We start from the raw sequence: 27,166 nt of genomic DNA, 5'->3' as shown, positions 1-27,166 counted from the left end.
GGGGTAAAGTATTGCATTTGCTAGCCGCTATGGGTTTCATTAGGTAAAATGCACCGTTCATGAACATGAAATAACTAGGCCTTGTTACAGTCTATCGCCCTTAACGAGTTAGCTGAGATATAGTGTAACTTGTTATAGTCTACCACCCATGGAGGGTCAGCTGAGGTGCAACGGGTTGCAGTGTACCACCCATGAAGGGTTAGCTGAGGTGCAACGGGTTGCAGTCCACCACCCATGAAGGGTTAGCTGAGGTGCAACGGGTTGCAGTGTACCACCCATGAAGGGTTATCTGAGGTATAGTCCGAGGCTTTGGACCTGCTCATTAAATGAAGAAAGACCCGCTGAATATAAAGCCAGAATCAGATGGGAGTTTCACTAAAGGTCCTCGCTTCCCACTGAGGCTCTCACCTCAGCCACTGTGATCAGAGTTAACAGATGTGAACGTAGAACTCTTGAATCGTGTGGAGTTTCCTCCCTCTAAAGTTTCAACTTTATGGTTTCCACCTCAGCAACTTGTCTTACATTTGCACCTTCATTCCCCTACACCACATTCACACCCAGCAGCATTCACAGTCACGTGTTACAGCAAATATTGAAATATAAAACATTAGTGTCATGTTTGTCGTAGGAAGGAGCAGACCAAAGTGCAGCGCGATTATCGTTCCACGTTTTTATTGAACTGTGAAACTATGCAATACATATAAATAAACTGAATAACAAAACAACAAACCGTGACGCAGAGGTGAAACATACACTACCTCAAAGACAATCTCCCACAAAACCAGGTGAAAAAAAAAGCCCTACTTAAGTATGATCTCCAATTTGAGACAACGAGGACCAGCTGCCTCTAATTGGAGATCATCCCAAACAAAACCCAACATAGAAATACAAAACTAGAACCTGACCGGATAGAAAAACTAGACTAGAACACCCCCCTGTCATGCCCTGACCTACTCGACCATTGAAAATAACAGCTTTCTATGGTCAGGATGTGACATATAGTCACTTACTCTAGGCCTATCTGCTAAATGGTATGTACTGTACGTATGCCATCTGTATATGTTTACTATGTGCTCTGAAAACAGAAGCAGACTGCTCATCCCCTATCTTAGTGATATACCCCTAACATAACTCCTCCTCCTGCTGCTCCTCTTCTTCCTCCATTTCCTCTCCTCTCGTATGCTCTCTTCTTCTCCTGCTCTCTCCTTCTCCTCCTCCTCTCTCTCACCTCAGACTCATGTTTTGAGGTGAGCGGAAAGACTAATTACATGTCAAAATATCATTGGACTAGCCAAATATAATTAGCAACAGCAGAGTTGTGTCTCCTGGATGTTAAGTACAGGAGAAATGACTTTGGACACACTTTGCCAATTTCTCTAATTTCGGACATAAGTGGAAGCTGTAAAGCGTGATGACAGTGTCAGCCATCTCAAATGTACTCCTGTGTTAGCTACCTTAAGTGAGGAGACCTTGTGCAATGTTACTGCTAAATACCTGATTAAAAGGATTTGATATCTCTTTGACTGTATCCCAAATGGCACCCTATTCCATATATAGTGCACTACTTTTGACCACAGCCCTATGGGCACCCTGGTGAAAAGTAGTGAACTACAACGGTTTGTGACGGTGTCCTGTGTCTTGGTTAGTGATTGTTGCCGGACTAGTAGGACTTCCAGGATGTGGAGCAGACAGATATGAGCTTGAATAATGTTCTCATATAGTATTAGATGAGAACATTCAGTAGTTAATGAATTTCAAGGGGGATTAAACTGGGGCACAGACATTTTCAAAAATGTTCATGTGGGCCGTATTTTATTAATTGACAGCTGTAATTGACTCACATTAAAATGAAAGTTGTACTCTTGTATGATGCAATTCCATTATTCAGGGTACATAAATACCTCCTATACAATCCCCTATACATACATGTAAAACATGGAAATGGTATGTTATTTTACATGTTATAAACCTTGTAAGACATTATGCAGGCTTATACAAGCTTGTAACAAGTTATAAAGCATTATAGATACAAGTAAAGTGGTACCCAAAGTACATTTCTCTACACCCCTTCAGTGTCTGAGTACATTACTTCGTCCTAAATGCCACCCTATTGCCTATATAGTGCACATAGGGAATAGGATGCCATTTGGGACACATATTCTACCCCTTACAGTCATGACTAGTGTTACCCTGGGCCATGTTAGGAGTCATTTGAGAAAGAGTCATGGACAACCTTGATGTCAGCAAGGACTTACCAACACATTCATGATGACCTCGTGCAATTTTTCCCCATCTGACTGGTTGATCTATAGGGACAGCAGAGCCATAACATTTGAATGAATTATATTAGTAAAATAATGATGGTTTGACTGTATCACAATAATGTGTGGGTCAGTGCACAGCTATTTATACTGTTGGTCATATTATGCAGATGAATCTGCTCCCACTCTCCTACATTAACTGAATCAGTTTACATTTAAAGACTAACTGAATCAGTTTACATTTAAACACTAACTGAATCAGTTTACATTTAAACACTAACTGAATCAGTTTACATTTAAACACTAACTGAATCAGTTTACATTTAAACACTAACTTAATTTTTTTTTTTTCACCTTTATTTAACCAGGTAGGCAAGTTGAGAACAAGTTCTCATTTACAATTGCGACCTGGCCAAGATAAAGCAAAGCAGTTCGACAACATACAACAACACAGAGTTACACATGGAGTAAAACAAATATACAGTCAATAATACAGTAGAAAAATAAGTCTATGTACAATGTGAGCAAATGAGATGAGATAAGGGAGGTAAAGGCAAAAAAAGTCCATGGTGGCAAAGTAAATACAATATAGCAAGTAAAACACTGGAATGGTAGATTTGTAGTAGAAGAAAGTGCAAAGTAGAAATAGAGATAATGGGGTGCAAAGGAGCAAAATAAAATAAATAAAATAAATAAATACAGTAGGGGAAGAGGTAGTTGTTTGGGCTAAATTATAGATGGGCTACAGCTTGTGCTTAAAGCTAGTGAGGGAGATAAGTGTTTCCAGTTTCAGAGATTTTTGTAGTTCGTTCCAGTCATTGGCAGCAGAGAACTGTAAAGAGAGACGGCCAAAGGAGGAATTGGCTTTGGGGGTGACCAGAGAGATATACCTGCTGGAGCGCGTGCTACAGGTGGGTGCTGCTATGGTGACCAGTGAGCGGAGATAAGGGGGGACTTTACCTAGCAGGGTCTTGTAGATGACCTGGAGCCAGTGGGTTTGGCGACGATTATGAAGCGAAGGCCAGCCAACGAGAGCATACAGGTCGCAGTGGTGGGTAGTATATGGGGCTTTGGTGACAAAACGGATGGCACTGTGATAGACTGCATCCAGTTTGTTGAGTAGGGTATTGGAGGCTATTTTGTAAATGACATCGCCAAAGTCGAGGATCGGTAGGATGGTCAGTTTTACGAGGGTATGTTTGGCAGCATGAGTGAAGGATGCTTTGTTGCGAAATAGGAAGCCAATTCTTGATTTAACTTTTGATTGGAGATGTTTGATGTGAGTCTGGAAGGAGAGTTTACAGTCTAATCAGACACCTAGGTATTTGTAGTTGTCCACATATTCTAAGTCAGAACCGTCCAGAGTAGTGATGCAGGACAGGCGGGCAGGTGCAGGCAGCGATCGGTTGAAGAGCATGCATTTAGTTTTACTTGTATTTAGGAGCAGTTGGAGGCCACGGAAGGAGAGTTGTATGGCATTGAAGCTCGTCTGGAGGGTTGTTAAGAAGGGCCAGAAGTATACAGAATGGTGTCGTCTGCGTAGAGGTGGATCAGAGACTCACCAGCAGCAAGAGTGACATCATTGATGTATACAGAGAAAAGAGTTGGCCCAAGAATTGAACCCTGTGGCACCCCCATAGAGACTGCCAGAGGTCCGGACAACAGGCCCTCCGATTTGACACACTGAACTCTATCAGAGAAGTAGTTGGTGAACCAGGCGATGCAATCATTAGAGAAACCAAGGCTATTGAGCCTGCCAATGAGGATGTGGTGATTGACAGAGTCGAAAGCTTTGGCCAGGTCAATGAAAACGGCAGCACAGTATTGTTTCTTATCGATGGCGGTTACGATATCGTTTAGGACCTTGAGCGTGGCTGAGGTACACCCATGACCAGCTCTGAAACCAGATTGCATAGCGGAGAAGGTGCGGTGGGATTCGAAATGGTCGGTAATCTGTTTGTTGACTTGGCTTTCGAAGACCTTGGAAAGGCAGGGTAGGATGGATATAGGTCTATAGCAATTTGGGTCAAGAATGTCCCCTCTAAACTGAATCAGTTTACATTTAAACACTAACTGAATGAGTTTACATTTAAATTAACTGAATAAGTTTACATTTAAACACTAACTGAATCAGTTTACATTAAAACATTAACTGAATGAGTTTACATTTAAACACTAACTGAATCAGTTTACATTTAAACACTAACTGAATCAGTTTACATTTAAACACTAACTGAATGAGTTTACATTTAAACTAACTGAATAAGTTTACATTTAAACACTAACTGAATCAGTTTACATTAAAACATTAACTGAATGAGTTTACATTTAAACACTAACTGAATAAGTTTACATTTAAACACTAACTGAATCAGTTTACATTAAAATATTAACTGAATCAATTTACATTTAAACACTAACTGAATCAGTTTACATTTAAACACTAACTGAATCAGTTTACATTTAAATATTAAATGAATCAGTTTGCATTAAACATTACTGAATCAGTTTACATTTAAACATGAACTGAATAATTTTACACTAAAACATTAACTAAATCACTTTACATTAAAACATTAACAGAATAATTTTACATTAAAACATTAACTGAATCAGTTTACATTAAAAACATTAACTGAATCAGTTTACATTTAAACATTAATTGAATCAGTTAACATTAAATATGAAATTAATCAGTTTATATTAAAACATTAACTGAATCAGTTCACATTAAAAAACGATTTAATCAGTTTACATTTAAACATTAACTGAATCAGTTTACAATAAAACATTAAAGTAATCCGTTTACATTAAAACATTAACTGAATCAGTTCACATAAAAAAATTACTGAATCAGTTTACATTTAACCATGAACTGAATCAGTTTACAATAAATGTCACGTCCTGACCATAGTAAGATGTTATTTTCTATGGTAGAGTAGGTCAGGGCGTGACAGAGGGTGTTTTGTGTTTTTCTATGTTTTGTAGTTCTATGTTTAGGTTCTAGTTTTCTATTTCTATGTTGATGTTTTTTGGGATGAACTCCAATTAGAGGCAGCTGGTCCTCGTTGTTTCTAATTGGAGATCATACTTAATTGGAGATCATACTTAAGTAGGGTTTTTTTCCACCTGTGTTTGTGGGTAGTTGTCTTCTGTTTAGTTTTCTGTACCTGACAGAACTGTTGGCTGTTTGTTTGTTATTTTTTCTTTAATGTTCAGAGCTACGACAGCCGTTACAATAAAACATTAACTTCATCAGTTTACATTAAAATGATAACTGAATCAGTTCACATTAAAAACATTACTGAATCAGTTTACATTTAAACATGAACTGAATCAGTTTACAATAAAACATGAACTGAAACAGTTTACATTTAAACACTAACTGCCTTTGACTCAGTTATGAGTAGGTCTATCCTCCATAGAGATGACTTGGCAACCTGTTGAGTGCATCCTATATGTCTTCATTGTGAAAAGCTGGTTTCCACATGCACATATATATATTTTAAATGTAACGAATTGCACATCAAACCAGCTAATTTAATTTATCTTCAATATTGGCAATTATACCCGTCCCCCGCCCTCAAGCGCGCACTCATCTCTGACTTCTGCATGCAGTGCGCTGTGCTGGTTACAGGCGGTGAGCTTGAATACTGGTAGGCTACTTTTGTCTCTGTTATGGACAGAAAAGGGGCAATTCGAGTGTTTGTTAGTAAGAGGGAGATGTCACCAGCAGAACAAACTTAAATCATGAACAAAAAATTTTGACAGCATAGCTAACTAGCTAGCTAACCAGCAGATTTACCTCATAATTCGCTATGATCAGCTAATAGCCACTCTTTTCCGTATTTCACTCATCGTCTCTAATTAGTCGCTAAAGTCGTCTCCAGGCTCGAATTGTTTGTTTGACAGCAAGAGAGCTGGCAGATGGACGAGATTAGTTAGTAACCTACTACTAGGAATCACTGGCATTAACTTGCTTACAATAACTGAACAATGTGTTGTAAATAGGCCAATGCTATAGAGACAGTTTGTATATTATGAATTTCGAGTTATGAATATTAATTATGTGTGTGTGTGTGTGTGTGTGTGTGTGTGTGTGTGTGTGTGTGTGTGTGTGTGTGTGTGTGTGTGTGTGTGTGTGTGTGTGTGTGTGTGTGTGTGTGTGTGTGTGGGATGAAGTGAGGGATTTAATTTACTTGCCTTGTTCCTTTCTCATTAAATAATTGTTGCTGGGTGAATAATTTACTTTTCAGCCTATACATTGAAGGATGTTTATAAAAATATTGCACACATCTAGGTGTTTTTTCTTTTTCATAAAATAATACAAAACATTTTTATTTCACACGGGACATAAAGTTATGTACTTATGTGCCATTTTTTGTCCTTACATTCTTTGTGAAGGTTCGAAGTGAGAGTGAGATTTAGGCTACTGGCAGTAAATAGAAGAAACGTGCTTTCCTTTCCTCTCCTCTCTATCATTTTACCTGCTATGAGGAGGGGGAGACCGGGAAACGGGCAGCTACCATCCGCGCCGTTTCCGTGGGGTGGAGTACTATTGGTTATGCAATCCTTTTTCCTGAACAGTTTTGCCTACGTTGAACAATACCAATGCTTGCGTTCGGAAATGTTTTAAATACCTTGAACAAATGATAAAGAGCGCAACAGATATCATCCTAGGAAAATATAAATCCTAGGAAAATATATCCCTATTTTGTAACCTGTGAGCCAACCTCCCTCACCGCTGTTGCAGCAGCAGAGAGGAGCGGAGTATCAATCTCAGGCTGTCCACGGTTTCAAGGGTGACATGTTCCCGTAGGAAACACAAAAACCCCGCTAATTAGAATAGTTCAGGAAAAAATATCAACCGAAAAAGAAAGCGACAGTAGCCTAGTAATAATAGCCTAAGCTTTGAGAACGGAAGAAAAGAGAACAACAAAATCGTTCCGGAAGATAACCCAGACGCGCTCAATAGGCTATCGCCTAAAGACATACCGGTAAAGAGGATAGTTTCTCTAGAAAAACGTAGAAAAATTGATATGTAGCCTAAGGTTTTTGAAAGCAATTGTTGCGTTTAACAGCCTATAGAGGAATTTAATCAATCAGCACCACCCACGTTTGGACAGCTCCCTTCGTCCCCTCCTTTCTCTCCCTCTCCCTCTCTCAACCTTTTTTCTTCTCCCGGTCGAGCTAAATGCTTATTGTAGCCTGGCGAAATTGCGTGTTGATACCACTTCCCTATTCGCATTGAGATTTCCGTTATTAGTTTAAACAGATTCAATGTTACACTATTAAAGGTTTCATCCGTTCAGATTTGTCCAATCCTGGTGAAAGTGAGAGAGCGCTGGAATTAATGAAACGATCGCATCTCTTCTTCTTGCAGGAACGATTCTTGGGGAACCTGGTCGAGTAAAGGATGTAAAACCGTACTAACCGATGCATCCCATACAAAATGCTTATGTGATCGTGTATCTACCTTCGCCATTTTGGCACAGCAACCAAGAGAAATAGTAAGTAGTGGGATTTTTGTTCTATTCATTTATGGATTAATGCAGAGGAGGGTGCTAGAATGTGCTTCATTGCTTTGCTTTGGTTGGAATTTCAATCGATGTGTTTGTTTCGCCATAATCAGGGGTCTTTCTCTTGTTTAGTGTAGCCTATAGGTGAAGGTGAGTCTCTTTTGATGAATCTCAGTCTGGATGTGCTGTCTAGATGATTTTGATAATGCTCTGCATTGGTGAGCTTGACTGGCTTTGGTGTGTGTGTGTGTGTGTGTGGTTACACAGGCCAGTGCATGTTGTTGACTGACTTTAGTCTACAGGTTGTGTATTGGCTCTGCTCATCAATTCATATTCAAATATGACATGTATAGATATAGGAGTTCAATGAGAAGTGTCATGTTATCTTCCAAAAGATTACCGTCACATAATGAACTAGGTCTAATTAGATTGTTTACCATGTCATATTCAGTTTTTTATTTCAAATATTAGCTAGGCTCACATTCCTGTTTGTTACAGATTTATATGACAGGTAACAGTGCCAGTGATTTGCAACATTATGTTATAAGAGGAGAATAAAAAGGATGAGGGATCGGGGCCCTCACGACTGACTGTCACGTGTGAAATCATATCTGTTGCTCAGCAGTTCCACCGTTACTCAAATGTTGTGACTGGAATAGAGAAAAGTGTGATCTGTGGGAATGATAGCATTGTGTTCCTCTCGCAGCAGTGCACCAGGTTAATAACTCTGATCAGTGCCTTGCCCTGCCCATGTCACAATGACTGGTGGTCTGTGGGAGGGGGCTGGGAAAGATAAGCTATGGCGGCATCCCAAATGGCACCCTATTCCCTATTTAGTGCACTACTTTTGACCACAGCCCTATGAGCCCTGGTCAAAGGTAGGTCACTAAATAGGGAATAGGGTGTCATTTGGGACACATCCTATATCAAGTGGAATCCTGGGATAGGCTTGGTGTTAGTTAAGAGGCAGTAACAGTAGATTAAATAAACATGGATGTTATTTGATTGGCATTGGTAGATTGTCAGCTTTATTACATTAGGAGAGGCTCCTATTCATTTCAGCCTTATAAATTACTTCTGTATATAATTCTAAGCACTATTCTATGGAGTGTGTGTGTGTAATTCTCAGTGGTGGGGAAAGTACCCAATTGCCATAATTGAGTAAAAGATACCTTAATATAAAATTACTCAAGTAAAAGTGAAAGTCACCCAGTAAAATACTACTTGAGTAAAAGTCTAAAAGTATTTGCTTTTAAATATACTTAAGTATCAAAAGTAAAAGTAAAAGTATAAATCATTTGAAATTGCTAATATTAAGGAAATCAGATGGCACAGTTTCCTTGTTTTTTCAATGTACGGCTAGCCAGAGGTAGAACATGCAGATAACATTTACAAACCAAGCCTTTGTGTTTAGTGAGTCTGCCAGATCAGAGGCAGTAGGCATGACCAGGGATGTTCTCTTGATAAGTGTGTGAATTGGACCATGTTCCTGTCCTGCTAAACATTCAACATGTAACTAGTACTTTTGGGTGTCAGAGAAAATGTATGGAGTAAAAAGTACATTATTTTCTTTCGGAATGTAGTGAAGTAAAAGTAAAAGTTGTCCAAAAAAATAAATAGTAAAGTAAAGTACAGACACCTCCAAAAACTACTTAAATAGTACTTTAAAGTATTTTTACTTAATTACTTTACACCCCTGGTAATTCTATGCTCTATTCTGTGGAGTTTCTATGTAATTCTGTCACATAGCCTCTGATAGGATGTCTTTTTTACACCTCAATGTCAATCAGTGAAAATGGTCTCTTATCTTCATAGGACTCTCTTTTTTCTCTCTTGATTCAATATTCATGAATATGTGATTAATACAGGGACATATGATTACACTGTAGAGGAGAGATGTATGGGGAATGGGTCGTTTTATTAGGGTTTTATTTCGAGACGTAGAGTAGACACTGCAATCACGATCTTGAGATGAATGGTTAGTTAAGAAAGCAACAGATTTTTTAGATTACATTAATCACCAATGCTATCAAACTCAGGACTAATAAAGACTGCAAAGCGCACACACACACACGCGCGCGCACATGCACACAAACACACTGGCTCCCCTCCTCTCCCCAGTCCAGTTTGTATTGGCATTGGTCAAACCATTCAATACAGAACATCTCAAAATGGCCTACCTGTTGTGATGTTTTGATTGGTTTGTTTTACAGTTTGATTTGTGGTTTAAGATTTAATAACATCAACTGATTGGTCTATTTTCCAGTCAGTGGCTGATAATTATTTTATTTTTTAGTACTTTTACCCCTTTATCGTGATATCCAATTGGTAGGTAGTCTTGTCCCGTCGCTGCAACTCCCCTACGGACTCATGAGAAGCAAAGGTCGAGAGCCATGCGTCCTCCGAAACACAAGCCTGCCAAGCCACACTGGGTCTTGACACACTGCTCGCTTAACCCGGAAGCCAGCCGCACCAATGTGTCGGAGAAAACACTGTCCAGCTGGCGACCGAAGTCATCTTGCAGGCGCCCGGCCCGCCACAAGGAGTCACTAGAGCATGATGGGACAAGGAAATCCCGGCCGGCCAAACCCTCCCCTAATTGTGCGCCGCCTCATGGGTCTCCCGGCCACGGCCGGCTGTGACACATCCTGGGATCGAACCCGATGCGATGCGATGCAGTGCCTTAGACCGCTGCGCAACTCGGGAGGCCCAGTGGCTGATATTTTAACACCAACCCAAAGCAGCTATAATAAGTGTTTTGATTGTGAAGCTTCAATAACACCAACTGATTGGTCCGTTTTCCAGTGTGATTGGTTTTGATTAGTGTGTCTGAGGCTTTAGCACCAACCCAAAGCAGGTGTAATATCTACTTCCTTCTGTCTCCTACAGACCATGGAGTACTCAGCGGTCCCCTCTGTGACTTTAATCATTGGCTGTGGTCTATCCTGTCTCGCCTTGATCCTGTTGCTAGTGGTCTATGCTATTCTATGGAGGTGAGTACAACCAGTGATGTATACACTGTAAACACCATGTTGACATGGTGAATATGAATATATGAATATATATTCATATGAATAAATGAATTGATGTACACTATATATAAAAAAGTATGTGGACTCCCCCTTCAAATTAGTGGATTCGGCTAGTTCAGCCTCACCCGTTGCTGACAGGTGTATAAGCATGGCTGTGTGCTAGACTAGGGCTAGCACACAGCCATGCAATCTCCATAGACACACATTGGCAGTAGAACGGCCTTACTGAAGAGCTCAGTGACTTGCAACGTGGCACCGTCATAGGATGCCACCTTTCCAACAAGTCAGTTCATCAAATTTCTGCCCTGCTAGAGCTGCCCCTGTCAACTGTAAGTGCTGTTATTGTGAAGTGGAAACGTCTAGGAGCAACAACAGCTCAGCCGCAAAGTGGTACGTCTAGGAGCAACAACGGCTCAGCCACAAAGTGGTAGGCCACACAAGCTCAAAGAATGGGACCGACGAGTGCTGAAGCGTGTAGCTCGTAAAAATCTGAAGCAGTGGAAATGCTTTCTCTTGAGTGATGAATCACGCTTCACCATCTGGCAGTCTGATGGACACATCTGGGTTTGGCAGATGCTAGGAGAATGCTTCCTGCCACAATGCATAGTGCCAACTGTAAAGTTTGGTGGAGGAGGAATAATGGTCTAGGGCTGTTTTTCATGGTTCGGGCTAGGCCCCTTAGTTCCAGTGAAGGGAAATCTTAACACTACAGCATAAAATTACATTCTAGATGATTCTGGGCTTCCAACTTTGTGGCAACAGCTTGGGGAAGGCCCGTGCACAAAGCGAGGTCCATACAGAAATGGTTTGTGGAGATCGGTGTGGAAGAACTTGACTGGCCTGCACAGAGCAAAGTTCCAACATCAAGTGGAAAGCCTTTCTATAAGAGTGGAGGCTGTTATAGCAGCAAAGGAGGGACCAACTACATATTAATGCCCATGACTTTGGAATGAGATGTTGAATGAGCAGGTGTCCACATACTTCTGATCATGTAGTATATAGCCTTGCTATTGGCCTAGTAGTAGTGGCCTGGTAGTGGCCTGGTAGTAATGACCTAGTAGTAGTGGCCTAGTAGTAATGGCCTAGTAGTAATGGCCTAGTAGTAGTGGCCTAGTAGTAATGTCCTAGTTTTAATGGAAGATTGTTGATTGGTGATTGTTGTGGTGTTGTGTTGATTGTCATTTTTCATTTGTTGATCCAGTACTTCCCGTTATTCCAGATATATCCGGTCTGAGCGGTCCATCATCCTAATCAACTTCTGCCTGTCAATCATCTCCTCCAACCTCCTCATCCTGGTTGGACAGACACAGACACACAATGCGGTAAGATTCCATTTTCTACTGCATGCACTTTAACTGCTTTACTCAAACACACGACTCACAATGCAGGTTGTGTTTATATGTTGTATTGGAAGAGACATACCTGTACATACAGGCAATTCATGCACTTTAACATGCTTTAATCAACAACAGACGCAAGTGTACAAGCTTTACTCAACCATAGTAGCTGTTTAACCACTCTACTGATATTCACTGTAGTTTAACCACTCTACTGATACTCACTGTAGTTTAACCACTCTACTGATACTCACTGTAGTTTAACCACTCTACTGATACTCACTGTAGTTTAACCACTCTACTGATACTCACTGTAGTTTAACCAATCTACTGATACTCACTGTAGTTTAACCACTCTACTGATACTCACTGTAGTTTATCCACTCTACTGATACTCACTGTAGTTTAACCACTCTACTGATACTCACTGTAGTTTAACCACTCTACTGATACTCACTGTAGTTTAACCACTCTATTGATACTCACTGTAGTTTAACCACTCTACTGATACTCACTGTAGTTTAACCACTCTACTGATACTCACTGTAGGATAACCACTCTGCTGATACTCACTGTAGTTTAACCACTCTACTGATACTCACTGTAGTTTAACCACTCTGCTGATACTCACTGTAGTTTAACCACTCTGCTGATACTCACTGTAGTTTAACCACTCTACTGATACTCACTGTAGTTTAACCACTCTACTGATACTCACTGTAGTTTAACCACTCTGCTGATACTCACTGTAGTTTAACCACTCTACTGATACTCACTGTAGTTTAACCACTCTGCTGATACTCACTGTAGTTTAACCACTCTACTGATACTCACTGTAGTTTAACCACTCTACTGATACTCACTGTAGTTTAACCACTCTACTGATACTCACTGTAGTTTAACCACTCAACAGATACTCACTGTAGTTTAACCACTCTACTGATACTCACTGTAGTTTAACCACTCTACAGATACTCACTGTAGTTTAACCACTCTACAGATACTCACTGTAGTTTAACCACTCTACTGATACTCACTGTAGTTTAACCACTCTACTGATACTCACTGTAGTTTAACCACTCTACTGATACTCACTGTAGTTTAACCACTCTACTGATACTCACTGTAGTTTAACCACTCTGCTGATCCTCACTGTAGTTTAACCACTCTACAGATACTCACTGTAGTTTAACCACTCTACAGATACTCACTGTAGTTTAACCACTCTACTGATACTCACTGTAGTTTAACCACTCTACTGATACTCACTGTAGTTTAACCACTGTACTGATACTCACTGTAGTTTAACCACTCTACTGATACTCACTGTAGTTTAACCACTCTGCTGATACTCACTGTAGTTTAACCACTCTACTGATACTCACTGTAGTTTAACCATTCTGCTGATACTCACTGTAGTTTAACCACTCTACTGATACTCACTGTAGTTTAACCACTCAACAGATACTCACTGTAGTTTAACCACTCTACTGATACTCACTGTAGTTTAACCACTCTACTGATACTCACTGTAGTTTAACCACTCTACTGATACTCACTGTAGTTTAACCACTCTGCTGATACTCACTGTAGTTTAACCACTCTACTGATACTCACTGTAGTTTAACCACTCTACTGATACTCACTGTAGTTTAACCACTCTACTGATACTCACTGTAGTTTAACCACTCTGCTGATACTCACTGTAGTTTAACCACTCTACTGATACTCACTGTAGTTTAACCACTCAACAGATACTCACTGTAGTTTAACCACTCTACAGATACTCACTGTAGTTTAACCACTCTACTGATACTCACTGTAGTTTAACCACTCTACTGATACTCACTGTAGTTTAACCACTGTACTGATACTCACTGTAGTTTAACCACTCTACTGATACTCACTGTAGTTTAACCACTCTACTGATACTCACTGTAGTTTAACCACTCTACAGATACTCACTGTAGTTTAACCACTCTACTGATACTCACTGTAGTTTAACCACTCTACAGATACTCACTGTAGTTTAACCACTCTACTGATACTCACTGTAGTTTAACCACTCTACAGATACTCACTGTAGTTTAACCACTATACTGATACTCACTGTAGTTTAACCACTCTACTGATACTCACTGTAGTTTAACCACTCTACTGATACTCACTGTAGTTTAACCACTCTACTGATACTCACTGTAGTTTAACCACTCTACTGATACTCACTGTAGTTTAACCACTCTACTGATACTCACTGTAGTTTAACCACTCTACTGATACTCACTGTAGTTTAACCACTCTACTGATACTCACTGTAGTTTAACCACTCTACTGATACTCACTGTAGTTTAACCACTCTACTGATACTCACTGTAGTTTAACCACTCTACAGATACTCACTGTAGTTTAACCACTATACAGATACTCACTGTAGTTTAACCACTCTACTGATACTCACTGTAGTTTAACCACTCTACTGATACTCACTGTAGTTTAACCACTCTACTGATACTCACTGTAGGATAACCACTCTGCTGATACTCACTGTAGTTTAACCACTCTGCTGATACTCACTGTAGTTTAACCACTCTGCTGATACTCACTGTAGGTTAACCACTCTGCTGATACTCACTGTAGTTTAACCACTCTACTGATACTCACTGTAGTTTAACCACTCTACTGATACTCACTGTAGTTTAACCACTCAACAGATACTCACTGTAGTTTAACCACTCTACTGATACTCACTGTAGTTTAACCACTCTACTGATACTCACTGTAGTTTAACCACTCTACTGATACTCACTGTAGTTTAACCACTCTGCTGATACTCACTGTAGTTTAACCACTCTACTGATACTCACTGTAGTTTAACCACTCTACTGATACTCACTGTAGTTTAACCACTCTACTGATACTCACTGTAGTTTAACCACTCTGCTGATACTCACTGTAGTTTAACCACTCTACTGATACTCACTGTAGTTTAACCACTCAACAGATAACCACTCTACTGATACTCACTGTAGTTTAACCACTCTACTGATACTCACTGTAGTTTAACCACTCTGCTGATACTCACTGTAGTTTAACCACTCTACTGATACTCACTGTAGTTTAACCACTGTACTGATACTCACTGTAGTTTAACCACTCTACTGATACTCACTGTAGTTTAACCACTCTGCTGATACTCACTGTAGTTTAACCACTCTACTGATACTCACTGTAGTTTAACCACTCTACTGATACTCACTGTAGTTTAACCACTCTACTTATACTCACTGTAGTTTAACCACTCAACAGATACTCACTGTAGTTTAACCACTCTACTGATACTCACTGTAGTTTAACCACTCTACAGATACTCACTGTAGTTTAACCACTCTACAGATACTCACTGTAGTTTAACCACTCTACTGATACTCACTGTAGTTTAACCACTCTGCTGATACTCACTGTAGTTTAACCACTCTACTGATACTCACTGTAGTTTAACCACTCTACTGATACTCACTGTAGTTTAACCACTCTGCTGATACTCACTGTAGTTTAACCACTCTACTGATACTCACTGTAGTTTAACCACTCTGCTGATACTCACTGTAGTTTAACCACTCTGCTGATACTCACTGTAGTTTAACCACTCTGCTGATACTCACTGTAGTTTAACCACTCTACTGATACTCACTGTAGTTTAACCACTCTACTGATACTCACTGTAGTTTAACCACTCAACAGATACTCACTGTAGTTTAACCACTCTACTGATACTCACTGTAGTTTAACCACTCTACAGATACTCACTGTAGTTTAACCACTCTACAGATACTCACTGTAGTTTAACCACTCTACTGATACTCACTGTAGTTTAACCACTCTACTGATACTCACTGTAGTTTAACCACTCTACTGATACTCACTGTAGTTTAACCACTCTACTGATACTCACTGTAGTTTAACCACTATGCTGATACTCACTGTAGTTTAACCACTCTACAGATACTCACTGTAGTTTAACCACTCTACAGATACTCACTGTAGTTTAACCACTCTACTGATACTCACTGTAGTTTAACCACTCTACTGATACTCACTGTAGTTTAACCACTGTACTGATACTCACTGTAGTTTAACCACTCTACTGATACTCACTGTAGTTTAACCACTCTACTGATACTCACTGTAGTTTAACCACTCTACAGATACTCACTGTAGTTTAACCACTCTACTGATACTCACTGTAGTTTAACCACTCTACAGATACTCACTGTAGTTTAACCACTCTACAGATACTCACTGTAGTTTAACCACTCTACTGATACTCACTGTAGTTTAACCACTCTACTGATACTCACTGTAGTTTAACCACTCTACTGATACTCACTGTAGTTTAACCACTCTACTGATACTCACTGTAGTTTAACCACTCTACTGATACTCACTGTAGTTTAACCACTCTACTGATACTCACTGTAGTTTAACCACTCTACTGATACTCACTGTAGTTTAACCACTCTACTGATACTCACTGTAGTTTAACCACTCTACTGATACTCACTGTAGTTTAACCACTCTACTGATACTCACTGTAGTTTAACCACTCTACTGATACTCACTGTAGTTTAACCACTCTACAGATACTCACTGTAGTTTAACCACTCTACGGATACTCACTGTAGTGGAACTCTTGAGTTTGTATGTCAACATTGCGAGGTTATTACTGTATGCAACAAAGACTTCCAAATGATGTTAATGTTTACATTATTAGGCTCCCGAGTGGTGCAGCGGTCTAAGGCACTGTATCTCAGTGCAAGAAAAGTCACTACAGTCCCTGGTTTGATTCCAGGCTGTATCACATCTGGCCGTGATTGGGAGTCCCATAGGGCGGTGCACAATTGGCCCAGCGTCGTCCGGGTTTGGCCGGTGTAGGCCGTCATTGTAAATAAGAATTTACCCCCCAAAAAATAAATGTATTGGCAGTCAAAAGCTTTGAGTTAGATTTCTACCCCCAGATAAACAACAGAAATGCACATGCTGACAGCAGACTTATTTACAGGCTGATTGATGGGCTGGTCTGTGTGTCAGGGTGGCCCACATTAGCCCATTTCGGTCTAAAACTGTGAATTGCATTTTGTTAGTGCCACATTTGACATTATTGGTGTATATTTCACAAGGCATATCAATGTTTTAGCCACAAGCCTGGTAAACCATATAAAACACTTTCCCATAGGAACTAGTATTACTATCAGAGAGAACAAAGATTATTCTGCTTCATCATGTCAATGTTTTCCTCTAAAGGAGGAGTTGATGTTAAAACAACCAATGAGGTAATAACTGTAGGCTGATGGAGAGATTGTTCCGTTCTCTGTCTGTGTATATCTGGAGCTCAGGTTATCCAGTGCTGTGTTCACAAGCTATTTATAGGCTGTGTTTCTGCACCTCGTCAAAATATGGCCCCCTTACGGATTCAGGGGATATTTTGACAACTGTGAAGCCTGGGTGTTATTCAGTCTAGCTGTCTCTCTGTGTTTTCTAATGAGGAGTACTGTAAATATGCTACCTTACCTCAGTGTTTTCTAAGCAGGAGTACTGTAAATATGCTACCTTACCTCAGTGTTTTCTCAGCAGGAGTACTGTAAATATGCTACCTTACCTCAGTGTTTTCTAAGCAGGAGTACTGTAAATATGTTACCTACCTCTGTGTTTTCTAATGAGGAGTACTGTAAATATGTTACCTACCTCTGTGTTTTCTAATGAGGAGTACTGTAAATATGTTACCTACCTCTGTTTTCTAATGAGGGGTACTTTTAATATGTTACCTACCTCTGTGTTTTCTAATGAGGAGTACTGTAAATATGTTACCTACCTCTGTGTTTTCTAATGAGGAGTACTGTAAATATGTTACCTACCTCTGTGTTTTCTAATGAGGAGTACTGTAAATATTTTACCTACCTCTGTGTTTTCTAATGAGGAGTACTGTAAATATGTTACCTACCTCTGTGTTTTGCTGCCTCTAATTGGAGATCATCTACAAACAAAACCCCAACATAGAAATACAAAACTAGACCCTGAAAAAGAAACCTGTCACGCCCTGACCTACTCTACCATAGAAAATAACATCTTTCTATGGTCAGGACGTGACAAAGGCACAATTTTTTTGTATTTAGACGAGGTGTTGTTTTTAAGTCAGACAGCATGCGTTTCAGCACATCTTTTTACCCTTGCTGCAGTTTCATCCAATATGATACCTTTTTACCTTGAACCCTTTCATCTGAGATGGTAAACTCAGACTCTGCTTCGTTGGCATGGAGACCATGAAAAGGATCTTGCATCCCAATTAAGGGAGAAGGACCATAAAGAAGATTAAATATGCGTCCCAAATGGCACCCTATTCCCTATACAGTGCATTACTTTGACAAGTGCTTAAAGGACTCTGGTCTAAAGTAGTGCACTATATAGAAAATAGGATGCCATTTGGGACTCCACCCTAAATAATGGCCACAGAAAGGACAATCAAATCACTCCCCAATGAAATAGTGATGTTGTTTCTATGGCTATAGATTCAGGGGAATGACGCAGCAATCATTAATGAGGGGCCATAGGATAGCCGTGTGTGTCTGTGTGTGTGTGTATGTTTAGCCTTTAAGAGCTCCTAGACAGGGATATGTAGGATGCAGCAACAGAGGGTTATTCCACACAAAGTCGCTATCCCAAATGACACACTGTACCCTACATAGTACACTAAATAGGGAATAGGGTGTCATTTGTGACACACACTAGGAGACATGATGCAGGGTTCTTTCAAACTCCCTAATGAAGTTATGGAAGCACCCTCCCTGAAAGTAACCACTCACATTGATGTATTTGTATTTATTATGGATCCCCATTAGTTCCTGCCAAGGCAGCGGATACTCTTCCTGGGGCTTATTACGGATGCCTATTAGTTACTGCCAAGGCAGCAGCTACTCTTCCTGGGGTTTATTATGGATCCCTATTAGTTCCTACCAAGGCAGCAGCTACTCTTACTGGGGTTTATTATGGATCCCCATTAGTTCCTGCCATGGCAGCAGCTACTCTTCCTGGGGTTTATTATGGATCCCCATTAGTTCCTGCCAAGGCAGCAGCTACTCTTCCTGGGGTTTATTATGGATGCCTATTAGTTCCTGCCAAGGCAGCAGCTACTCTTCCTGGGGTTTATTATGGATCTCCATTAGTTCCTGCCAATGCAGCAGCTACTCTTCCTGGGGTTTATTATGGATCCCCATTAGTTCCTGCCAAGGCAGCAGCTACTCTTCCTGGGGTTTATTATGGATCCCCATTAGTTCCTACCAAGGCAGCGGCTACTCTTCCTGGGGTTTATTATGGATCCCCATTAGTTCCTGCCAATGCAGCAACTTCTCTGCCTGGGTTTATTATGGATCCCCATTAGTTCCTGCCAATGCAGCAACTTCTCTGCCTGGGTTTATTATGGATCCCCATTAGTTCCTGCCAAGGCAGCAGCTACTCTTCCTGGGGTTTATTATGGATCCCCATTAGTTCCTACCAAGGCAGCGGCTACTCTTCCTGGGGTTTATTATGGATCCCCATTAGTTCCTGCCAATGCAGCAACTTCTCTGCCTGGGTTTATTATGGATCCCCATTAGTTCCTGCCAATGCAGCAACTTCTCTACCTGGGTTTATTATGGATCCCCATTAGTTCCTGCCAAGGCAGCGGCTACTATTCCTTGGAACCAGCTAAATTAAGGCAATTATATACAATTAAAACATTTCTCAACAGATTAAGTGTGTCCCTCAGGCCTCTACTCTACTACCACATACAATCCATGTGTATGTATGTTGTTATGTGTGTCTATGCACAGTCCCCACTGTTCCATTTTTATCTGTTACTTGATGTGGAATAGAGTTCCATGGAGTCATGGCTCTATGTAGTACTGCACACCTCCCATAGTCTGTTCAGGACTTGGGGATTGTGAAGAAACCTCTGGTGGCATATGCATGGGTGTCTGAGCTGTGTGCCAGTTGTTTAAATAGACAGCTCAGTGTATTCAACACTTTTCATTTCAGTAGACACTCTTATCTAGAGCGACTTACAGTAGTGAGTACATACATTTACATACTGGTCCCCCGTGGGAATCGAACCCACAAACCTGGCATTGCAAGCACCATGGTCTAACAACTGAGCTACACCGGACTTCTTACAATTACAAGTAGTGATGAAGTCCCTCTCTGCTCTACTTTGAGCCAAGAGCGCTTGACATGCATATTATTAATGTTAGCTCTCTATGTACATTTACACGACTGGACAGTAGTTCTGGGCCAATTGTAATTTTCCTAAGTCCCTCTTTGTGGTATCTGACCACACGACTGGACAGTAATCCAGGTGTGACAAAACTAGGGCCTGTAGGACTTGCCTTGTTGATAGTGTTGTTAAGAAGGCAGAGTAACGCTTTATTATGGACAGACCTCTCCCCATCTTAGTTACTGTTGTATCAATATGTGTTGACCATGACAGTTTACAATTCAGGGTTACTCTAAGCAGTTTAGTCTCCTCAACTTGCTCAATTTCCACGTTAGTTAATTGAAATATTTAGTTGAGGTTTAGGGTTTAGTGAATGATTAGTCCCATGTACAATGCTTTAGGTTTTTGAAATATTTAGGACTAAATTATTTTTTGCCACCCTAATAAACAGATGGAAGTGAATATTTGTATATTTTGATAGATTGATAACTAAATAAATTAAAGGAGTGCTCCTGCTTAAAATATATTTCTTACATTTCTTAGGAAGGATTTCACCATTAATGGGTTAGTATATGTTGAGATTTTAGAGGTTTCCATACAATGGAGTGGAAAATGAAGCCTTTAACCCAAATTGTAATGTATTATTCAATGTATGAAAGTTGTATGGCTTTAGGCTTACTTTAGGCTTATTATACAAACAGATCAGAGATACATCTGAAGAAGATGAATGGCTAAATGAAAATGTAACTGACTATTTAAGATACGAACTGCCAACTTTCACAATACAGGAGACTTCTTCTACTAGTGCTCTGATTATACACAATAACAGTATCCCACTTGCTGCTTTCAAATAACACACTGATCAGGCTTATCATAGTTGTTCTTGAGTCCTGTAATACAAACAAGTGGTTTATCTAAAAGACGAGTTTGGCACATAGTGGGTTGTCATTGACTGCGTAAGCTGCCCACACAGATGTCATTCTCAGTGTGTTGGCAGAGTCACAGAATGACACATTTGCCTGTCACTCTACAGACATTTTAATTTTACAGGCATATCCATGGGAACCCAGGGCAAACACAGCAGCCATTTCAGTGAAGAGGTGTAGCCTGGTTCAGGTCAGAAAGAGCATGGTAGAAGTATTTATCATTCCCAATATATGGATTCTGAAATTTATTATTTAAGTATTGTTTTATATACAGTACAAGTCAAATGTTTGGACACACCTACTAATTCAAGGGTTTTTCTTTATTTTTACTATTTTCTTCATTGTAGAATAATAGTGAAGACATCAAAACTATGAAATAACACATATGGAATCATGTAGTAACCCCAAAAGTGTTCATCAAATCAAAATATATTTATATATTAGATTCTTCAAAGTAGCCACCCTTTGCCTTGACCACTTTGCACACAATATTCACATATGGATGTTTTATTTAAATCTAGATTGATGTGTATTTTATTGATATAGGACAGGAATCACATTGTTTTCTGCTTGTTCATTGTCAGATAATTACATTATTAGTCATGCTTTAAGTTCAGAATGCTTTTAAGTGTGACTTTTTCTAAAAGTCTAGATAGGGGGTGGTCGATGTGATGTCCCAGGTAACCCAGAGGTCCCTACATTAGGCCTATTTCATTCATCATTCATCGTCTTTTACTCCATTCATTACACCAGTCCCATCCATCATTGGTAACCATGTGGTCCCTTCCATCATTGGTAACCATGTGGTCCCTTCGATCATTGGTAACAATGTGGTCCCTTCGATCATTGGTAACCATGTGGTCCCTTCCATCATTTGTAACCATGTGGTCCCTTCCATCATTGGTAACCATGTGGTCCCTTCGATCATTGGTAACCATGTAGTCCCTTCGATCATTGGTAACCATGTGGTCCCTTCCATCATTGGTAACCATGTAGTCCCTTCGATCATTGGTAACCATGTGGTCCCTTCCATCATTGGTAACCATGTGGTCCCTTCCATCATTGGTAACCATGTGGTCCCTTCCATCATTGGTAACCATGTGGTCCCTTCCATCATTGGTAAGCATGTGGTCCCTTTGATCATTGGTAACCATGTAGTCCCTTCGATCCATGTAGTCCCTTCGATCATTGGTAAGCATGTAGTCCCTTCGGTCATTGGTAACCATGTAGTCCCTTCGATCATTGGTAAGCATGTAGTCCCTTCGGTCATTGGTAACCATGTGGTCCCTTCCATCATGGAAAACAGGCCCCCCATGTTCTTTTATTTATTTGTACTTTTTCATAGATTAATGAAATCTGTTAGCTAGTGGCTAGCATCACCGCTCTATCTGCCTTGTTGTTAGCTAGTGGCTAGCATCACAGCTCTGTATGCCTTGTTGTTAGCTAGTGGCTAGCATCACAGCTTTATCTGCCTTGTTGTTAGCTAGTGGCTAGCATCACAGCTCTATCTGCCTTGTTGTTAGCTAGTAGCTAGCATCACAGCTCTACCTGCCTTGTTGTTAGCTAGTGGCTAGCATCACAGCTATGACTGCCTCGTTGTTAGCTAGTGGCTAGCATCACAGCCCAGAGTACCTTGTTGATAGCTAGGGGCTAGCATCACAGCTCTGACTGCCTTGTTGTTAGCTAGGGGCTAGCATCACAGCCCTGACTGCCTTGTTGTTAGCTAGTGGCTAGCATCACAGCTCTGTCTGCCTTGTTGTTAGGTAGGGGCTAGCATCACAGCTATGACTGCCTTGTTGTTAGCTAGGGGCTAGCATCACAGCCCAGAGTACCTTGTTGATAGCTAGTGGCTAGCATCACAGCTCTGTCTGCCTTGTTCTTAGCTAGGGGCTAGCATCACAGCTCTGACTGCCTCGTTGTTAGCTAGTGGCTAGCATCACAGCTCTGTCTGCCTTGTTGTTAGCTAGGGGCTAGCATCAGCTCTGACTGCCTTGTTGTTAGCTAGTGGCTAGCATCACAGCTCTGTATGCCTTGTTGTTAGCTAGGGGCTAGCATCACAGCTCTGACTGCCTTGTTGTTAGCTAGTGGCTAGCATCACAGCTCTGTCTGCCTTGTTGTTAGCTAGGGGCTAGCATCACAGCTCTGACTGCCTTGCTGTTAGCTAGTGGCTAGCATCACAGCTCTGTCTGCCTTGTTGATAACTAGGGGCTAGCATCACAGCTCTATCTGCCTTGTTGTTAGCTAGTGGCTAGCATCACAGCTCTGACTGCCTTGTTGTTAGCTAGTGGCTAGCATCACAGCCCAGAGTACCTTGTTGATAGCTAGTGGCTAGCATCACAGCTCTAGCTGCCTTGTTGTTAGCTAGTGGCTAGCATCACAGCTCTGTCTGCCTTGTTGTTAGCTAGTGGCTAGCATCACAGCTCTACCTGCCTTGTTGTTAGCTAGTGGCTAGCATCACAGCTCGGACATCCTATTCCAAGGCAATGGGATGTGTGGAGCCTCAGGCCCAGAAGTAATGCTAAGTTGATTTGAAGGCTTGTCACTTTTAATCAGATCCTTTGTCAGCCTGTTCCTATATTATGTCCAGAAACACACTACACAGTACGAAAAGTACTCTTACAATTCATGGAATTTTCACCCAGCATTACAATACATCCACTCAGCATACCTTTAACAACATGGACGTCCATTCTTAGCATACGTCTAACAACATGGACATCTACTCTTAGCAGACACGACTTACAGGAGCAATTAAGTGCCTTGCCCAATGGCACATCAACATCTCTTGGATTCAAACCAGCAGCCTTTTGGTTATAGGCCCAACCCTCTTAACCACTAGGCTACCTGGACATCTACTCTTAGAATACGTCTAACAACATTGAGGTTTACTCTTAGAATACATCTAACAACATGGACATATACTCTTAGCATGTGTTTAACAACATCTACAGTACATCCCCTCTGGATGCCTAACATGCATATAGATGGATGGTTTAAGTTTCAAGTTCACATATCAGGTTTTTGCCAAGTGTAATGAATACATTGGCAATCTTACTGGCCCAAGCTCTCACTATAAAAACACAATAACAACAGCGAGAAATATAAACCATTCTTTCTACAACAACAGATATCCCAAAACGTCAGTCATAGACTCACTGGAAACGATTCTTCAGCTACTGTGCTTCACAACTCCTTCTCTTCTTTGATTTTCCAAAAAGGACTTAAAAAGCTTTGATGAAAGCAGACGTTTGGTAGATTCATCCATCCCTGGTGGCCTTACCCTGTTACACAAGGATAGACACTGGCAGTATGCCCAATGGTACCCTATTTCCTTTATAGTGCGCTAATTTTGACCATGCTGCCCCATAGGGCTCTAGTCAAAAGTAGTGCTCTATATAGGGAATAGGGTGGCGTTGTGGGATGCAGCCACTGTGCTGCACTCCTAAACCCTGAAGCTTTGCAGTTCTGACTCACAGATTTCTCTCCAAACCCCTTTTCATAAGATACGATATCTGAGGGTTTAGCATCTGATTATAACCACTAGACTAGAGTACATGGCCTGGCCTGTGGACAGTGCACTAACATTTTTATCACCCTGTGTGTGTGTGTGTGGTGTGTGTGTGTGTGTGTGTGTGTGTGTGTGTGTGTGTGTGTGTGTGTGGTGCGTGCGTGCGTGCGTGCGTGCGTGCGTGCGTGCGTGCGTGCGTGTGTGCGTGTGTAAACCTAACTTCCTGTCAGGCTACCAATGCCAAGGCTCCATCCTCTATCAGCACCAATAGAGGATTACTGTTACACTAGAACTGCATCCAAAATGCCACCCTGTTCCCTATATAGTGCCCTACTTTCAACCAGAGCCCTATGGGCCTTGGTCAAATGTACAATAGTACACTATATAGGTCAGTGGTTCCCAACAGCACACATTTGTGTTGCAGCCCCGGACAAACAAACCTGATTCAAGTCATTGAGGGCCTGATGATTAGTTGACAAGTTGAATCAGGTGTGATTGTTCAGGGCTACAATAAAACTATACTGTTGGGGTTACTGGAGGACCGGAGTTGGGAACCATTGATATATGGAATAGGGTGGCATTTGAGATGCATCCCAATTCCTGATCAACACACTTCCTATATCCTGTATCTGTCCTCTCGCCATGGTGCTGGAGCTAAGGCTAACAGGGGATGGGCTTATTATTAGCTCTCCCTCCAACACACTTCCTGTATCTGTCCTCTCTCCATTGTGCTGGAGCTGAGGCTAACAGGGGATGGGCTTATTATTAGCTCTCTCTAGTTCTCTTTCTCTCTCCCTCTTTCTCTCCGTTCTCCTTCGTCTCCCATTTCTCTTTTTCTCTCAACTCTGTCTCTTTCTCTGTCTCTTCTCTCTCTCTTTCTCTCTCCTTCTTTCTCTCCGTTCTTCGTCTGTCTCTCATTTCTCTCTTTCACCTCTCTCTTTCTCTGTCTCTTCTCTCTCGTTCTCTTTCTCTCTCCCTCTTTCTCTCCGTTTTCCTTCTGTCTCCCATTTCTCTCTTTCTCTCACCTCTGTCTCTTTCTCTGTCTCTTCTCTCCATTTTCCTCGCTTCCTCCTCTCCCTTTCTCTCTTTCTCTCTCTCCTTTCTCTCTCTCTCCTTTCTCTCTCTCTCTCTCTCTCTCTCTCTCTCTCTCTCTCTCTCCCTCTATCTTTCTTTCTGCCATTCGTTGTAATAATATTTGTGTAATATTTCTATGCTGTGAGTCACAAAGGACAAAGAGGCAGCATGTTTGAGTGCTAAGCTGACAGGGAGGAGGATAACATGGTTCCTGTGTGGGTTTAATTGCCCCGACGCTGCCTTGCTGTCTCACTCTACCTCCATTTTCTCCTCCTTCCCTCATTCTCTCTCTCCTGCGAGGCACCGCTACGCTTTGCTGTGCTCTGCTGTGCTGTGGTGCGTAATTGGCTTCACTGTTTATGGATTCAGGCTTGCTTCATTGTCTAATAGAAATCATCGCTTTGTTGTTGTGCAGCCGATGTCTTTTGGGATCAGGGCAGTGAGAGAGAGACTGGGTATCAAATGGCACCTTTTCCCTATATATTGTGCTACTTCCCTTTATAAGTTGTGCACTTATAAAGAGAATAGGGTGCAATTTGGTTTGCAAACAGAGTCAGGGATGTGGTGTCACCTTTCCACCTGCAGTTTGCCTAACTAGCTGTCTAGCTGTGCTTTCTGTTCCTTTCCCCCCTCTCTCTCTCTCTCTCTCTCTCTCTCTCTCTCTCTCTCTCTATTTGCTTGGCTTGTTTAATGACGAGCAGAGAGATAAATTAACAGAGGACAGAGGGCGGTAAGAGAGGGAGCTAGCTAGCTGTTGGGTCCCACCACCTTGTTCAATTTACAGCTCATTAGTACTGACAAAGAATGTATCCCAAATGGCACCCTAATCTCAATAGTGCACTACTTTTGACCAGGGCCCAATGGGTAGTGCACTACTTTTGACCAGGGCCCTATGTGTAGTGCACTACTTTTGTCCAGGGCCCTATGGGGAAGCAGACAAATTGTCAGGGAATCGAGGGCTTATTGTTGCTTTGTTTGTATGGCACGGACCACAGCATCTGTGTCCGTTTGGCTCTAAATGCCTAGTGTTGGTGTCCTTCAACAAGGAATTCAAAAAGTCTCAAAGTCAATCTCATTTAGATAAAAATATAAACTATCTTATTCTTCCTTATTACAGTTACAGTCTCACTGGGGGCCTAGAAGGACATCCACTTATTACAGTTACAGTCTCACTGGGGGCCTAGAAGGACATCCACATATTACAGTTACAGTCTGACTGGGGGCCTAGAAGGACATCCACATATTACAGTTACAGTCTGACTGGGGG

General features: G+C 41.1%; 1 protein-coding gene across 5 annotated transcripts in view; it reads left to right on the top strand.

The window, feature by feature from the left end:
* LOC106560286 (adhesion G protein-coupled receptor B3) overlaps positions 1-27,166 on the top strand; it is a 352,944-nt gene that overhangs the window by 214,504 nt on the left and 111,274 nt on the right. For 3 of the 5 annotated variants that reach the window (XM_082964910.1, XM_082964911.1, XM_082964908.1), the window contains 3 exons: positions 7,645-7,771; positions 10,670-10,773; positions 12,014-12,134. In XM_082964910.1, the coding sequence (XP_082821036.1) occupies positions 7,645-7,771; positions 10,670-10,773; positions 12,014-12,134 (352 nt within the window). The remainder of the gene's footprint in view (positions 1-7,644; positions 7,772-10,669; positions 10,774-12,013; positions 12,135-27,166) is intronic. The other 2 variants (XM_082964912.1, XM_082964909.1) reach the window with 1 other exon arrangement.

The sequence above is a fragment of the Salmo salar genome, chromosome 18 (genome assembly GCF_965601325.2).
Source record: "Salmo salar chromosome 18, fSalSal1, whole genome shotgun sequence".
Taxonomy (NCBI): Eukaryota; Metazoa; Chordata; class Actinopteri; order Salmoniformes; family Salmonidae; genus Salmo; species Salmo salar.
Note: the sequence above shows the minus strand (reverse complement) of the source record. Positions and strands in the feature narration are given on the sequence as shown.